Source organism: Pipistrellus kuhlii, unplaced genomic scaffold, assembly GCF_014108245.1.
Source record: "Pipistrellus kuhlii isolate mPipKuh1 unplaced genomic scaffold, mPipKuh1.p scaffold_m20_p_32, whole genome shotgun sequence".
Taxonomy (NCBI): domain Eukaryota; kingdom Metazoa; phylum Chordata; class Mammalia; order Chiroptera; family Vespertilionidae; genus Pipistrellus; species Pipistrellus kuhlii.
Genome location: NW_023425532.1, coordinates 705,206 through 723,158, shown reverse-complemented (window position 1 = coordinate 723,158; position 17,953 = coordinate 705,206). Strand labels below are relative to the sequence as shown.

General features: G+C 40.8%; 1 protein-coding gene across 1 annotated transcript; it reads right to left on the bottom strand.

Annotated features, from left to right (window-relative positions):
• Positions 1–9,919: 9,919 nt before the first annotated feature.
• On the bottom strand, positions 9,920–17,953 carry AKAP4 (A-kinase anchoring protein 4). Its single transcript, XM_036460469.2, has 5 exons — positions 17,858–17,953; positions 16,917–16,967; positions 16,276–16,377; positions 10,780–12,909; positions 9,920–10,242 (listed from the first exon to the last, which is right to left on the bottom strand). Exons 1-5 carry the CDS (start codon positions 17,951–17,953, stop codon positions 10,087–10,089), a joined length of 2,535 nt encoding a protein of 844 aa, XP_036316362.1. The 3' UTR covers positions 9,920–10,086.

Genomic DNA, 17,953 nt, shown 5'->3' with positions numbered 1-17,953 from the left:
GAAAAGCAACAATGGTCTTTTAAAAAACTCTAATGTTAATATTTTTATTATTATGAAATATAGGATCATTGTAAAAAAAAATATGGGAAATCATAGTAAAGAAAGTAAAATTATATAAAAGCTAGAGGCCCAGGGCACGAAATTTGTACATGAGAGGTGTCCCTCAGCCCAGACTGCACCATCTCCAATCTGGGACCCCTTGGGGGATCCTGTTAGGATTGGGCCTAAATGGGCAGCCGACATCCCTCTCACAATCCAGGACTGCTGGCTCCCAACTGCTCGCCTGCCTTCCTTCCTGATTGCCCCTTACCACTTTTGCCTGCCAGCCTGAGCACCCCCTAACCACTCCCCTGCCAGCCTGACTGATGCCTAACTGCTTCCCTGCCAGTCTGATTGCCCCTAAATGCCCTTCCCTGCAGGCCTAGTCCCCCTGAACTGCTCTCCCCTGCAGGCCTGGGTTTCCCCCGCAACTTCCCTCCCCTGAAGGCCTGGTCACCCCCACTTCCCTCCTCTGCCAGCATGGTTACCCCTTACTGCCCTCCCCTGCAGGCTTGATTGCCCCCAACTGCCCTCCCTTACAGGCCTGTTCCCTCCCAACTGCCTTCCCTGCTGACCATCTTGGGGTGGCCATCTTGTGTTCACATGGGGGCAGCCATCTTGTGTGTTGGAGTGATGGTCGATTTGCATATTACTATTTTATTAGGATAGTAAAATTACCTATAACTCCTTCACTCAGTGATATTACTAAGATTTGATGAATTTAATTTATGTACACTTAGTATACAATCTTTTATTAGTTATATTAGTTTCAGGTGTACAATATAGTGATTCAATGTTTTGATACCTTACAATGTGATCACTAATTCTGGTAATCATATCACTATGTAAACTTATCACAATTTAATGGACTATATCCCTTTTCCCCTTTTCACTCATCCTCCTACCTTTCCCTTGTGTTAACAATCCTTTGTTCTCTGTTTCTATAAGACTCTTTTCACTTTGTTCATTCATTCGTTTGTTTGTTTTTTAAAATGTATTTTATTGATTTTTTACAGAGAGGAAGGGAGAGAGATAGAAAGTTAGAAACATGAATGAGAGAGAAACATCGATCAGCCGCCTCCTGCACACCCCCCACTGGGAACGTGCCCACAACTAATGTACATGCCCTTGACCGGAATCGAACCCAGGACCCTTCAGTCCACAGGTCGACGCTCTAGCCACTGAGCCAAACTGGTTTTTGATTACACATATAAGTGAAACCATATGGTATTTGATTGATGAATTTATTTTTATTATTTTTTCTTTATATGACAGTTTGTATATATATAGCTATATATACATACACAATAGAATTTGAATGATTTTATTCCATAGTGTCTTATATTTCTTTCCTCTTCCATTTTAATATTTATTAGCGTAGATTGCTTTTCACAGGTGTCTTTTCCTCCAGAATGATTTCTCTCATGGGTTTCCAACTTCCTGTTCTCCAGCCTATACCAAGCCAGCTCCAGTCTGCTTCATATCCTGGCTTCAAATCCAAAGTTTTGCCCCTGTGGATATGTCTCAGGCCATGTAACTGCTCAATAACTATATTTTCACCTGCAACATCTCTGGGGAAGACGAGAGGAAATGGTGGCTCTGGGGAACAAGTAGAAGTGAACCAGAATCTGTGATTCCCTTAAGTCACAGATTTAAATCCTTCTTTACTAAAGTACAACAATGTAACTAAAGCCATAGCCTAAAATTTGTGTCCAGTTAACACGACTATAAAAGTTGTACAGTATACATGAGCAAAGTGAGAACTCTGAGAAGTAAATATCAGCAGGCAGATCAGAGAAGAACACTAGAAATAAAAGTACTACCAAATTGGTTGAGTTTATCACTTTTCTTCTTCCAGCATCTTCTAGCACAAGCTCAGCACATTCTGAAAGCTGGAAGTGAGCACAGTGGTACAAAGAGAGATCCAGGAGAGAACCTCTAATTCTGGATGGATGAACAACAAAAGAAAATTCTAAAGCCCAGAATGGAAAAAGAATATCCAGGTGCCTTTTTCTCTCTTCTTATTTCTGTTCCCTTGAGTCCTAGTCAACAGGTAGTCCCACAGTGGAGGTGGCTGCAGTGGCAAAGAGAAACCAGGAATGGGAACTGGCAGAAGCCAAAATTCTAAAGGAGGTAACATTCTTGTCTGCTCAATGGGCCTGTAGCTCTAAGAGGGAGAGGCCAAAACCCATTGCTTTCTCTTTGTTTCTGTTTCCCCACCCAATTTGTCCCTCTCACTCAGCCCCAATCCTAAATTAATCCCAGACAAGGATTATTTATAGCCCAGAAAACCCAAATGGGAGCCCAGAGAACCAGCAATTACTAAAAAGATAACCCCAAAGTGAAGAGTTCAGGAAAGTGGTTCTGGAAAGCTATTGATGAACTCTTGGGTTTATCCTTGACTTCTGTGTATGTTAAATTGATCCTAATTAACCTAATGAAGACGGAAAACTTAACTAAATGGTCTGTTCTTCTGGGGTACTCAACTGATTAACGGTTGATGAATATGTAAGAAAGACCCATTTAACGTTAATTTTATTGAATTACTAGAGGTCCAGTGCACTAAATTTGTGCACGGGGGTGTGGGGGGGTGTCCCTCAACCCAGCCTGCACCCTCTCGAATCTTGAGATCCCTAGAGGGTTGTCCGACTGCCCTCTCACAATCCAGGACTGCTGATTCCCAACTGTTCACCTGATTGCCCCTAATTACTTCTGCCTGCCAGCTTGATCACCCCCTAACCACTCCCCTGCCAGCCTGTTTGTCCCCAACTTCCTTCCTCTGCTGGCCTGGTCACCCCTAACTGCCCTCCCCTGCAGACTTGATCACTCCCAACTGCCTTCCCAACTGTCCTCCCCTGCTGGCCATCTTGTGGTGGCCATCTTGTGTCCACATGGGGGCAGCCATCTTTGACCACATGGGGGCAGCTATTTTGGTCTTATGTGTTGGAGTGATAATCAATCTGCATATTATACTTTTATTAGATAGGACAGAGGCCTAGTGCATGGGTGGGAGCCGGCTGGCTTGCCCTGAAGGGTGTCCCGGATTTGGGGGGGGGTTCCCTTGGGATGTAGGGCAGCCTGGGTGAGGGGCCTGTGGTGGTTTGCAGGCCAGCCATGCCCCCCGGTGACCCAAGCAGAGGCCCTGGAATCTGGGATATATTTATCTTCTACAATTGAAACTTTGTAGCGTAAGCCTTCTGCTCGCTCCTTGGCGGCAGCCATTTCTATTGGGGTTTATTCACCTTCTATAATTGAAACTTTCTATAATTGAAACTTCTATAATTGTAGCCTGGAGTGGAGGCCTAGGCTGCCAGGGCAGGTGAAAAGCTTGGCTTCCTCGGTCTCTGGGGGCAACCTAGCCTGCTCTCTCCAGCTTTGTGACTGCTGCCATTTTTCTTGGGATTTATCTTCTATAATTAAAACTTTGTATCCTTGAGTGGAGGCCTGGGCCAGCCAGGGTGTGTGGAAAGCTTGGCTTCCTCCATTGCCAGGGAAACCCAAGCCTCCCTCCTGCTTTCTCTATGGCCATAGCCACCTTTGTTGGGTTAATTTGCATAATCACTCCTGATTGGCTGGTGGGTGTGGCTGGTGGGTGCAGTGGAGTGATGGTTAATTTGCATATTACTCTTTTATTAGGTAGGATCATTTAAAAAAATGAAATAAAAAAGGAATTCTCCTTAGCCAGAGTTGTCTGAATTAAAATTCCAGTAACCCATTTATTTACTAGCTGACCCTGAACAAGTTATCAACCCTCTCATCCATCAAAACAGGGATAATCACAGTTTCTAGTTTCTGCCTCCTAAGCATCACCTTGGCTTGCACTTGGAGATATTGCTTGTTCCATGAGTCCCAAGAGCTGTGTCTGTTTGCTTGTTGAGAGGCCTTCTGCCTTGGGATAGCTTTTGGTCTTCTTTTGGGCCATAGACTATGCCTACAATACTCTTTGGAAACCTGTGCCTATCCACCAGCTTGGATTCCTTCCAGCCACCAAGCCACCCTACCTGGGAGGTTCCTTTCGCCTCCTAAGTCCACTGCCTCCATTATTTCAGTATTGTCTGCACTATGCCAGGGCTTATCCTGACACATGACATTATGGACATGTCCTGGTATTCTATGAAGGAGTACAAAGTGAAAGCTTTGGAGCCAGAACTATCTGTGTTTGAATCCCAACTCTACCATATCCTACCTCTGTGACCTTAAGCAGGATACCTAGCTTCTCTGGGCTCAGCTGCCTTTACAAAATCAGATAATATTAATACCTATCTCATAGGGTTTTGGGGAGAATTAAAGGACATAATAGTGAAAAACACTTAGAATGTCTGACACATAGTAAAAGCTCAGTCAATATTAGTTATTTTACACTGAAGCTTTAATGGGCACATTAGATATATTTTTAAAGTATTGATTAGCATCCCAATTTTTGAAGGAAACAAACTACATGGCTATATTAATGGATTAATAATATTAAGTGACTGTGGTGAATGACAAAATTTCTGATTCCCTATATAACATTATTTTCCCCACCATGGGACACTGAGACATTTATGGAATGGCTGTCATGTACCAGATACTGTGCTAGGCACTGAAGATATAGTAGTGAACAAGACTGACAGGTCCCTGTGCTCCTGCAGTTGCCATTCTAGTGGGAGAAGACAGTCAATATCAAGTAAATAATAATATAAAGGACATATCAATTAGTGTGATGAAAATAAAACAGGGTGATATAATAAAGATTAACTATGGGAGATCAGGTGGTGAATGAAGGCTTTTCTGAGAAGATGGCTTTAATGACAAGAAGATTTGAGCTGGAAACCTTCTCATCTTGGATATGTGGCTGGGATCTGGGAGAGAAGTTATCATAAAGAGAAGCTTCCAAGATCTGATTCACACAGGAAAGTGGAAGGAGTAGGAGGGAGGGCTTCAAGATAAGGGTTGCTCAGGGCCCAATGTCAGAGTGGAGATTTTCTGGAGAGGCAGAAGTGCAAGGAAACTTGTAAATAAAGGACAGGGATTTTTGAACAGGTATTTATTAAGTTTATGTTTAAAAAGAAACTTTATTGAGGTATAATTTAGATAGAATAGCTTTAAGATAGACTAACATTCACTAATTTTAAGTGTATAGTTTGGTAAGTCTTGTGAAATGTATACATAAACCTGTGTTAAACATACCTCTCCTATTATCAAGGTACATAGTTGATGTTTCCATAATACTAAAATGTTCCCTTGCGACTCTTTGTAGTCATTCTGATCAGGTATCTCGTAGAATATTGTTTTGTTTTATTTAGATTTGAATATCAAATCTCCCACTTACTGACCATATAACCTTGAAAAAGGCCTTTAAACTCGAGCCTCTAGTTTCTTTTCTTTTTAAAAAAATATATTTTATTGATTTCTTACAGAGAGGAAGGGAGAGAGATAGAGAGCTAGAAACATCGATGAGAGAGAAACATCCACCAGCTGCCTCCTGCACACCCCCCACCGGGGATGTGCCCGCAACCAATATACATGCCCCTGACCGGAATCGAACCCGGGACCTTTCAGTCCGCAGACCAACGCTCTACCACTGAGCCAAACCGGTCTCGGCAAGCCTCTAGTTTCTCATATGTAAATATAGCTAATAACAAACCATACCATGATGTTTTTGAAAGAATTAAAAAACTTACTAGTGTCTGGCACTCAGTAAGTGCTCTCTAAATGTTATTTCATGCCTTCCTTAATACTTAAGTATTTAATGTTATTGTCACTATGGTAATTAGACTCTCCTCTTTCTGGCTAGGTGGCTCTAGTATATAGAAACTTGATATATTTTCCCATGTTTTTCATGTTCCTGACACCACAAGACTTTAGTGTAGGGGTACTACTGAACTTTTTGCATGTTTCTGAATCACTGGGGAGAAAGCAATTGGAATTGTTTTAGTTGATGGCAAATTCTTACATCTCACTAGTATCTTCTATACCTTTGCAAAATTCATTTATTATCTCTGGAATTTGGGGATTTGATTTTCATGATGTACAAATATATCATTTGCAAAAGTAGTGTTTTTATTTCTGTCTTTTTTCAATATTAGAATTACTTCAAAGTATAATTTTAGCAGGGGAAATCTCGTGTTGTTCCTTTTTTTATACAGAATTAATCTAATATAAGCTTTCTTGGAATGATGTACTCTGTTAAACAAGAGAAAAAACACTGAAACAACACTCTTCTTAGCCATGATATTTATAAAGTTTAAGTGAAGCTGCTGTTTTTCTTCCTTGCTTCAAATTTTATTTCCCCTTTTCTGAACTTGTTTGATTTGTTCCCTAAATTCTTTAAGGCAGGGACTTAATTCATTGTTGCTTTTTTGTACTGATATAAACTTTCAAGATAAGACATTCTCTAAATAATGCCTTGGCAATCTTCCATAAAATGTTATTTTTATATATAATGTCTTACCAATCTTTCCTTTTGCCTCAAGTTTCATTATGGTTTTGCAGAGCACTGCTACTGATCATCTGTATTATAATCATGGAATTTTTTTTTGCATTAATTTTTAAAAAATAGTTTTTGTTAATTTCAGAGAGGAAGGGACAGGGAGAGAGATAGAAACATCAATGATGAGAGAGAATCATTGGTCGGCTGCCTCCTGCACGCCCCCTACTGGGGATTGAGCCCACAACCTGGCCATGTGCCATGACTGGGAATCGAACCATGACTTCTTGGTTCATAGGTGGATGCTTAACCACTGAGCCATGCCAGCCAGGCTGTATTAATTTTTAATTGAATTTATTGGGGTGACATTGGTTAATAAAATTATTCCAGTTTTAAGTGTACAATTCTATAATACAACAGCTGTATATTGTATTGTATGTTCACCGCCTCAAATCAAGTCTCCTTCCATCACATTTATTCCCCCTGTACTCTCTACTACCTCCCCCCACTGCCTTTCCCTCTGGTAATTACCATGCTGTTGTCTGTGTCTATGAGTTTTTTTTTTATTTTTTTATTTTTTTTATTAATCCCTTCACCTTTTTCACTCAGTCCCCAACACCTGTCAGTCTGTTCTCTGAGTCTGTTTCTATTTTGTTTATTTTATTAATTAGATTCCACATATAAGTGAAATCATATGGTACTTGTCTTTTCTTATTGGCATTAATTTTGATTTTTAAAAATAGTGCATGAAAACTTTATCTTGCTTAGTAAGTTTTTTGGTCTCCCCTGAAAATTTGTCCCTGAAAAAAGTGCCTCTATCATCTCACCTCAGCTTTGTCCTGATCCAGAAGTATCTCCCTAGTTGAGTTCTGCTCACAACTTTTTTTTTTTTAAATGGAGGCCTGATGTTCAGAGGCACTAAAACTTTCAGAGATATCAAACCAATTACACAATCCGCAGGAGGTAATCATGAGTTCCTTCTTCTTCTGCTCCTGTATTCCTATTTGTATGATATGTTGGGCTCTCAGCTCAGCAGAAGCTCTTGTCAATTTCCAACTGCTGGCATTGAGCAAGGCCACATAGCTAATAGGGTGTATGGGAACACTTCTCCTTTTTAGAGAGGTGAAAGGCCAGGGTCTCACCCTCCAGGGATAAGCCCCAAGGACTGTTGAGTTGTTCCAGATCCTTGTCAGGACCCTTTGTGGCCCAAAGCATTCCTTTCTTTGGGGAGTATGTCAGTTAGCTCTGGAAAAAATCAAGTTTCCTCACCCTGATCTTACCTCACCTACACAGGTTTCTCTGAGAAATTATAAAAATTCTTAGAATCCTGAAATGTCACAACTGAAAGGGCCCTTAGAGACCATTTTGCCCAACACCTTTCATTTAACAGTACATATAACTTCCTGTGCTGTATTTCCATATTCCCAGGAATCCCCAAGGCTGCCTCATAATAAAAATCAGGAGCAAGTCAAGAGCCAAGTTATTCAAGGAAGTAAACTACTATGGGCCCCAGCTGTGCTCACGAAGGATTGAATCATCAGAAATGCAGCCCTGGTCCTGGGATTTGTTTATTCAGGATTTTCTTCAAGGACAAAGAAGGATCTGTGGTGGCTCAACTCCAGAGCTTTGCATGGGATGGGGTGTGTCTAGAAAAGGTTTGATTAGCTTTAATTCAGGCTGGGGAGTTTTAAAGTTCCTACTTAGAAGGGGCCTGCCTTTCCTTTTGACTGGTCCAGGCGTTGTTGAGAAATTGGCGGTTTGCCTCTAAAAGCATCAAAGTGCCTCTTACTTCCCCTCAAAGTACCTCTTTGGGTTATATTGTCAGAGAATCTTGCTTTCCGTTTAAAAATGTCTCAAGAACACTTGCAAATATGTTAGGATGGGCTTTGAGAGTAGAACTTCTTTTATATATCTACATCTGTAACAAGATTCACCTTGTGTAAAGCATTACATCAATTTCTCCAGTTTAATCTCTAAACAGTGAGGTTAATTTTGGGCTACAATTCACAGGCAAAGAAACAGGCTCAGAGTCTAGGTGACTGTACAGCCATGAAGCTAGTAAGAGGCAAAAAGTTCTCTTTGGCTTTTGAATCCAGAAGGATGCCATACCCTGTACTTGTTCTACAAAGTCACAAGCACCTCAGAGGTGCCAAGATATGCCACCACAAACTAGCTAACAGAGGACCACAGGGTTGAAATGAGACTTGATTTGATTTGCAATGAATTCTATCATTGTGATTGACTTCTGAGAAGCATACAAATCTAATAATTCAGTGCTAGACTAATAGGAAACATTGGGATTCACATAGGATGGCTATGAGGAATTTACCGTTCTGTAGCTTTCTTTTCAGAAAAATTATCTTGCAGAATGATGGAAGACAAAGAAATTTCAATTGAAGATGACTTATAAAGAAGCTTTATTTACACATGGGGAGGATCCAATCCCATTGTAGTTCTGTATAGTAAATACTAAATAGCCATGTAAACAGTGAGGGAGTGTTTGTGTGGTAAGGTAGGGAGAGGGGGGTGATACAATGTCCATGAGTAATATACTTCAGTTTGCTTTTTATCTAAGCTAGCCCATTTGAAAACTCAACAGAGACCAAGAAACCATTATCTTTGGGATTAGAAGGGGGATTATCAAGTTGTATGTGCAATGGTGGCAGACACAGGTGGCAAACCTCTAGATTTGTGAACACAGATTATTTGGACAAACCAGATTTCTTAGGGACTTGGACATGAATTATATCTTTACTAAAGGCCCATTGCAGGAAGACTCCTTCAAGAATAGGGCTTCCTGGCCGGGACCGGTTTGGCTCAGTGGATAGAGCATCAGCCTGCGGACTGAAAGGTCCTGGGTTCGATTCCGGTTGAGGGCATGTACCTTGGTTGCGGGTACATCTCCAGTAGGGGGTGTGCAAGAGGCAGCTGATTGATGATTCTCTCTCATCGATGTTTCTAACTCTCTCTCTCTCTCTCTTCCTCTCTGTGAAAAATCAATATATATATAAAAAAAATAGGGCTTTTTGCAGCCTGAGCAAAGCAGAGAAGGGAGCAAAGCCTACCAAGGTAGTCTTCCCTCTTGCCTTCTGCCTCTTGCTTCCCACCACCACCACCGCCACCGCCCCACCCTGCTTTCCACTTTCTCTTCCTCTTCCTTGTACACTCTCTTCAGTCTTCACTCTGTGCCTGCAAATTAACCTCCATCTTTGTTGGGTTAATTTGCATACTTGCTCTGATTGGCTGCTGGGCGTAGTGGAGTGATGGTCAATTTGCATGTTTCTCTTTTATTAGTGTAGATATCTTGGGTTCTCAGAAAAAAAAATCAGGGTGATATTTGGACCCAAGTCTAACATTGTATCACCAATACTTGGAATTGGACCCATTCCCCTCTTTTGCCTAAGATATATCTGATCAGGAAAATGATCACACACATTTTTTTTTAAATTTTTTATTGCTGCTGTTACCTAGCTTATTGCACACTTTATACTTGGACAGTCCAACTGCTCAGATGTATTGGGAAGTACAATCATGAAGTATGTTGTTCAACGGCCTAATGGATGGGTGCCCAGCTGGCATAGAATGCTGCTGGGCGGAGGGAGGGGAGTAACTAGAGTGATGTTGAAGGTGTTGTTAGCTCACAGGTTAGTGAGCAGCCAGTCCAGCAGCTGTTTTCTAGTCATGTTGCCCACAGCTTCATCCAGTTGTCGTTCCTTTGCAAACTTCATGACTTCTTGAAGGAGATCTCCTACACTATAGCCTTTCTCTGCTGCCTTAGCTGAAACTTCAGGTAGCTGTGAAAAGAGCAGAGATAGTATGAGTCATATGATGATTTTGGAAAAGAGACCCAGATGGATAAAGTGAAATAACCCCTTCACCCACCTTTCCACTCACAATTCTAAGATTAGAATAAAAGCTGCCACATATTCAGGACTGGCTTTCCTCTTTTTTCCTTGACCCTCCTTCTAATGGCATACATCAAAATGAAAAAAACAAACTTTCTGCAGTGTTTTGAGGGCCTTCAACTTCAAAACATAAGACTTAAAATTGCTCCTCAATGTTTTACCAAATACTTTGTTTAAAGGATCATTGATAAAACAAAGGTAATCTTACTCTTCTCTTGGCTGAAATGTGCAGACCATGAGGTGTTAGAGCCTGATTTAATGGCTCACACTTTTGTGTCTTGTTATGAAGTGAAAGTAATTCATAAAGTAAATGGTGAAGAGCAGACTTGAAAAAAATTGGACTGCTCTTGAACTCTAAGTACAATGTTGCCTCCATGCCCCTCCCCATTCCAACCCTCTTTCTTCTTGTGCTTTGTCATTGCTTACCTTCTCCAGTTGTCCATCATCATCTCCCATGAAATAGAGCATAGGTACATTAAATTGGGAGGCTGCAATCCACTGCAGGACAGCTTGGAGTTGCTTCTGCAAGCTACTTGTTGAGCACTGATTATTGACGATGACTTCTGGCCCAGGAAATTCTTCATAGTTCATTGGACCATCATGACTACATCTGGGACCACTAGACTGGTAATGAGAGTTGTTTGATATGGCTGCTTGTTCTTCCAACTCAGCAAGGGCTTCCCCGTTGTTGCTATACTTAGCCATGATAAGGCACAGCTTCATCACAGATTCTACCAGTTGATCAATGAATTGCCGGTTCATTTGCTTCATCCCAGTGAAGTCAAGATCTGGACTTTCCTGGCATTGTTCTTCCCCTCTCTTGGACATGGAAGTTGCTTTGTTCGCCCTGAGCTCAGTAGGTTTGTTCTCACCTTCCGATAGCTCATCACAGTTGAAGGTGTTCTCACTGAGTAGTTTCTGAATCAGTGATAGAACAATGTTTGACACATCCAACTTCTGGCAGTCTACATGTTGAGCCTCCTTTAGACAGTTAGATGGCCCAGCAGCTCCTCGTGACTCTAGATGTTTCATTGAAAGAGCCTTGGCACTTTGGCCAGATGCATTTTTTTCGTATTGGGCACTCTGAGTCATATAGCTTGTTGTTGAAGGACAGTCATCTTCAACTGAATCTTTGCCCTTGGCCTGCTGGGTTAGGTGGTACTGAATAAGCTTAAGGGCAGAGACAATCAAGTCCTTTGCCAGCGAATCTGTGGAAGAGCTGATCTTTTCTCTTTTTTCTTCCCTACTGGTACATGCTTTGGTAGTCATCTTGCCTTGGCTTCCTTTATTTTGGTTCCATATGTTCAGGCTCTCCTTGAGGATGTGTTCACCGACTCTTTCAGCACTGGTCAATGACTTGCATTGATCTGGTTTATTTTTGCATTTGTCCTTACCCTTCATCTCAGCTTTCATGGTTGAGAATTCAAGACTTTGGTTCTTACTTTGGTTCTTGTTTTTGAGATCATGGGACCCAGCTTTCAAAGATGCATACAACAGACTCTGTGATTTAGAGTCCTTCTTCTCTCCAAGCAGAGCACTAACCAGGCGCTTCAGCATGGCCTCCATGATATCTGTAGCATTTTGTCTTCCATGGTTGAACAGATTCCTCTTGACAGCTGAGACAAAGTCAGAGTCAGTCATCAGGACTCCAGTGATATTATGCAGGTTCTTCAAGCAGGAGTCAATCAAATCAGACACAATTTCTTTGGTGTGTTTTAACAATACCTTCTTCAGGACAACACAGGCAGGAATTGGCTTCCCAGAGGTATGCACTTTCAAGGTCTTCATAATAGAAAGCATCATGTCAGATGCCACTTGATTTGCATAAACCATGAGCCCTTTACTGATGGAATCTGCAAATTCTTTGCTGTCTTTTTGGCATAGCTGTTTGTCTCCCCCTTTGTTCTTGTTGGATAATTCACTATATAGAAACGTTTTCCGACCACCTTCCCTACACTCTTCTCCAGTGCCCCGCATTTCTGCAGAGGTCATTTCCACAGCATCATGGACCATTTCAGAAGCAATCTTGCTCACAGCACTACGAGGGCTGTTTTTCCCCTTGTCCCCAGAGGTTGGATAGACTGAATGATGAAAGCATTTGCCTCCATTTTCCAACTTCTCTTTGATTTCCTTATGGGCCATTTGGACTACCAGATTAGATAGTCGGTTGACATAGAAGGAAAGGTCATCCATTGAACATTCTCCCTCAGGAGACATTACTGCCCTCTGAGTGCTAGGAGATTTTGCTGGTGGGCTGGAAGGACTCTGGTTATTGTTGGTATTTTTGGCTGCAGCCATTTCTAGACGTAGGTTTTGAGGTCTGTTGGCCATATAATCGACGTTCAGTTGATCGGCATAAACGCTGTAGCAGTTTTCATGGGGGTATCTGTGATAGTCATTGTCTGAGTCTCCTATTTTATGTTTACAGCTAGAAGCTGAGGGGCTTAGTGCATGTTGGAAACCCAAGGCATACTTCTGGAGATCATTGAGAAGCCAGTTTAGAACACTTATAGGATCAGAGGGAGCTTGTTTGAATAGGCATATAGATCCTTCCGTCTAAAAAAAGAAGAACACCTAAGAATTTGGGGAGAGTACTTCTCCGCGCCCCCCCTCTTATTTTATTTTGAAAATATGTCTTTCTAAACCACGCATATTGGGGATGTGGGAAACAAAATATACAATTATATCCATTAGCACACATCCAAGCACAAGTGCTACCAACAAAAGCTCAGAGTGTATACGTTTGTACACTTAACTATATGCAAATGCTATCAATATGTTTGTCAATTTCACCTGAGCATGTTGTGCTTATCTCAATATATGTAAAAATGTGTCTACATGTGTGTATGAATAACAATATAGCAATTCATGTGTAAACATCTAAGAAGATGTGAGAATGTGTCAAACTGTGTTGTTAGTGTGTGGAAATGTAACAGTATATGTGTGTTCATGTGTGCATTTTAGTGCACCTTTATGACTGACTATATGTAAGCACGTGTAATAATGTGTTGACATCAATACCTATTCTATATGTCTGCTATAAGGGCCAACATGTGCATATTAGTGTGCATATATTGTAAATGTAAAAATATGTGCATTTCAGTGTGTCTCTAAATATGTAAATGTGCAAGCGTCAATTTGAGTGATCTGCATATATATTTATGATATAAATCCAATGGCATGTATAATGAATCTATAAATATATTTTATGTTAAAGCATAAATTCACATATTAACATATATACTCATGAATACATTAATGTGTACATTAATAAATGTGTTAAAATATGCATGTGTTAATAAGTGATTATATAATGACTGTGTATATCAATAATTTAGGTACAGTTTATGTTATATTTATATACTATTAGAGGCCTGGTGCATAAAAATTCATGCACTGGAGGGGAGCTCCCTCAGCCCAGCCTGCCCCCTCTCACAGTCTGGGAGCCCTCAATGACCTGGTGATCAGGGGAAAGTGATGTGTCATCACACCTCCGCTGCTGCCACTGCTGCAGCTCACGCCTTGGATGGCTCTGGTTACTTGAGCCCTGGGTGACCCTGGGTAGCTAGGTGGCTGAAGGGACTGGGGGATTCCGAAGCCAGGTGTGTGGAGTGGCTGGGCCTACCTGGGGGTGGGCCAGCCTTGCCAAGTGCCTGCTGCCCCAGTGGGGCTGAGGGGACTGGGTGCTGCCATCTTGAGGCTGTGGGCACTACCATCTTTGAGGGTGTGGCAGTCAATTAGCATATTCCCTAATTATTGGCTGTGGGCACTGCCATCTTTGTGACTGCGTGAGGGTCAATTAGCGTATTCCCTCTTTATTAGATAGGATGCCAATGATTGAGAATGTGTGTCAGAATATTGGAGTATATGTATAAATATATGAGTAGGGATGTTATTGTTGTGTCAATGTGTGTATCAATGCATACAAATGTGTGTTAGTGAATATGTGTCACTTTAAGTTGGCATGTATTTGTATCAACATGAGGTATATTTATAGGTGGGGCAAAAGTAGGTTTATAGTTGTTCATATGGAAAGTAATACAATAATTAATAAATAATAAATCAAGAATAAACTGTTTTGTGTACTTACTACTGTAAACCTACTTTTGCCCCACATGTGTAAGAGTTTATACTTATACCTGAATCTGTATGGTCACTGTGTTTTGATCAAGGCTATGTGTGTTAACATTGTGTGCATGGATGTGAATATGGACGTTTATATGTTTGCTGGAGCAATGCTTGTATGTGTTTACCATTATCACATGTGTGCCATTGCTTGTACAAAGATTTTTTTGTTGATGTATATAAATGTGTACACACACACACACACATATACATATCTATGTGTGTGTGTGTGTGTGTGTACAGACATATATAGTTGTTGTTGTTGTTAATCCTCACCCAAATATATTTTTCCATTGATTTTTAGAGAGAGTGGAAGAAAGAGGAGAGACAGAAAGAAACATCAATGTGAGAGAGACATACAAATTAGTTGCCTCCCACATGAACCTTGACCTAGGGCCGGGGATCAAGCCTGCAACCAAGGCATTTGCCCTTGACCAAAATCGAACCCGAGACCCTTCAGTCTGTGGGCTGGCGCTCTAAAGGCTGAATTGAACCATCTAGGGCTATAAATGTATATATAAATATGTGTTTCTTTGTGCCACTTTGTGTAAATTTATGTGTATATGTATTGTATACATCTACTCAGTGCTAAGTACCATTGCCCTCTTTGCCCCTTCCATTGCTTCATCTCCTCTCTTTTCACTGAATTCCTAGAAATAAGAGGTCATGATAAGTTGAACATTTTGAAAATAGGCTTAGGTCACAATCAAGGAGATCTGCATTTTGGGCTGCACTTTTAAAAATAAACATTAGATATAATTTATTCCTTTTTTAAGACTCCAAAATAGAGCCTTCCCAACTGAACCCAAAACCCTTTAAAGAATAATTTAAATGTTTTTTTTTCTTCCTTAAGGGCCACTCTAACCACTCCAAATGTGTCTGGGGTCAGAAATGTTGTTTCTGATTATAACATGAGCTTAGGGACATAGAACAGGAAATATTTGACTCCTTTGAGCTAAAACAAATATCTTGTTTTCAGTATCAGCACTCTGGGCTTGCAGGACTATGAAGGTGACTTGTTATGAGCTCTAATGCCCACCTCAAACCAGGAGCCTAACAGACAGAATTTAGGGTAATTATATAAAAAACAAGAAGATTCTGTATGTGACAGTGGTATGCAAGTCTAATTGCTACTAACTATATGCTGCCTAACAGCCTGAGTAATCTCTTAGACAATAGGGTTGGGGACTAGGCAACTACAGTTCTTGGTTGTTATGGAGTTTCTCTGTTTAATATATCCTTGGGTATCCTTGGGAACCAGACAACTACAGTTTTGGTTGTCATGGAGTCTCTCTGCTCCATATATTCTGGGTATCCCTGGTAACCAGACAATTGCAGTTCTTGGTCGTCATGGAGTTTCTCTGCTCCATATGTTCCTAGGACCAGGTAACTACAGTTATTGGTTGTTGTGGAGTCTCTCTGCTCCATATATCCTTGTTGTTGTTTTTTTGTTGGACGCTGGGCAATGTGGGTCACATAAGCCCATTACATGGCAACAAAAAAAGCAAAAGGATCCTTCTAATAAACCCATATCTTTGTTAGGATAAGGATAGCAAGATTCTGTTTTAAGTAGATGCCTGAAATCAGAAAAGGGCATTCTGAGCATGCCATGTTTAGATACCTGGACAGTGAACTTACCGTGACTCTGAGCTTCAGCCTGTGTTCTCTAGAATGTCATGATAGTCAAATTTATGTGCGTGTGTGACAATATTTATCTTACCATCTCTGAACCAGAGTCTTCAGACTAAACACTGGGCTCTGGGAATTAGAAAGTGCAGACTCAGAGGCTAAGCATACCTTGGACTGATCTTTCTTCTCAACATCCTTGATAACAATAATTTCTTTATCTTCCAGCTGCTCCAGGGTTAAATCACCTCCTGAACTGGAACCACCAGCATCCTATTGAATTAAGGGAGGCGATTCTTATGAATAGTTGCTTTTTGAAACTTTTCCAGGCTGCCCTCTCTGCCTGCTGCCACTTCAAAATATGAATGACAAATCTTTTTAACTTCTGAAGGAGGAGAAGTAGACTTGTAGTGCTAACTAGTCTTGGAAGAATGATATACTTTTCTCTCCACAAATTACTACCCTTCCCCAGAGGAATTCACAAAGCAATCAATCTCAGGAACCACATTTCATTAATTAAATTACCGACCTTTTGGACATTTTTTCACTGTTTTGACATGCTATCTTCCATGCTTTAGTTCTTCCATCCCTACCATCAATGTAAGTGCTTTCTAAAATGAGATTTGGTATCAAGAGTGACAGTAAATTCTCAACCAGAGATCCTGTGCTCACAATAATGATGGCTTCTCACCTGAATCACCTCCACCTTTTCACCCACAGCCACAGCCTTTCCCCTTTATTATGTCATCACTGACAATCCTTTCCGAAGTTTCCTATCCATTTCAACTTTGAGGGGAGCAGAGAATACCTACCTTGGAACTTTTATCTTCCACATTCAGGGTGGCCACATCAACAAAACATATCTGCATCAAATTAAGAGAAAGCTTTTAGCAGAGTACTTGTACATAGTAAATACTCATTGTTATTAGGCAGACAGAATCTTGTCATTATGATATTTCCTAGATGAGCAAACTTACCTGTCAGAGAGGCCCCAAATATCAACATTCATTGAGAAAAGTAAAAAGAGAGGTGGCTTGCCCAACGGACACAAACACAAAGATGGAACTTATATTAGATCTCAATTCCCCTAGCTTCCAGCTTAGAGCACTTTCAACTATACTAGTGTTCCACAAATGTGTTATTTTTACTAATGAGGCTATAGAAAACTCTAAGTGGTATATGGTTAAACCCTTTTGTGTTTAATAAGTGTATTTTTATTGTTTAGTAGGAAAAGCACACACTAGAACATCAAACCTGGATGCCATTGCATACCATTGTTTAGGGTGATGGTAATTTTTAAATGTAAGTCAATTTTAAAAACGTTGTAGAAACACATATTAAATAAATAATAGTATGAGTGGTGCTTGAGCATGATAAAAGTGAAATACTACAAAAATAACTCAAAGTTTGGGAAGCAGCATGAAGTATTTTGCCCTCAGGGAGTCCCACTTTAGTACAACTTATGGTGACGAGGTGTTATTATGACTTCAGAGGTTAGGTAATAGAGGCTGGTAACTAAGCAACCACCACTCCTCCCTCTCCTAATGCTCTCCCTAGCCCTCCCTCCCTAGCTCTTCATTTTGCCCTTCCCTTGATTTGTCCCTTTACAATGTATAAGCATTCTGGTCCCCCACAGACTTTATTGAGCTTGCTTGCTTGAAAACAACACTATCACTATTAATCTAGCCTGGGTTCCAGTATATCTGTATCCATATGCTAATCCTTTCCACACTTTGGTAATTTTGTATCTCACCACTTTGCGTTCCTGTTCTTTTCGTTCTGTTGGGCTATAGAGATCGACCTTGCAGACACCCCTGGAGCTGTGTAGCCAGTCAATAGGATCACACAT

Coding starts and splice junctions, on each gene's coding strand:
- AKAP4 (XM_036460469.2), bottom strand. CDS start 17,953: ATGTGTGATCCTATTGACTGGCTACACAGCTCCAGGGGTGTCTGCAAG. Junction 16,968..17,857: donor AAGAACAGGAACGCAAAGTG/GTGAGATACAAA, acceptor AATTTGATGCAG/ATATGTTTTGTTGATGTGGC. Junction 16,378..16,916: donor TGGAAGATAAAAGTTCCAAG/GTAGGTATTCTC, acceptor TTAATTCAATAG/GATGCTGGTGGTTCCAGTTC.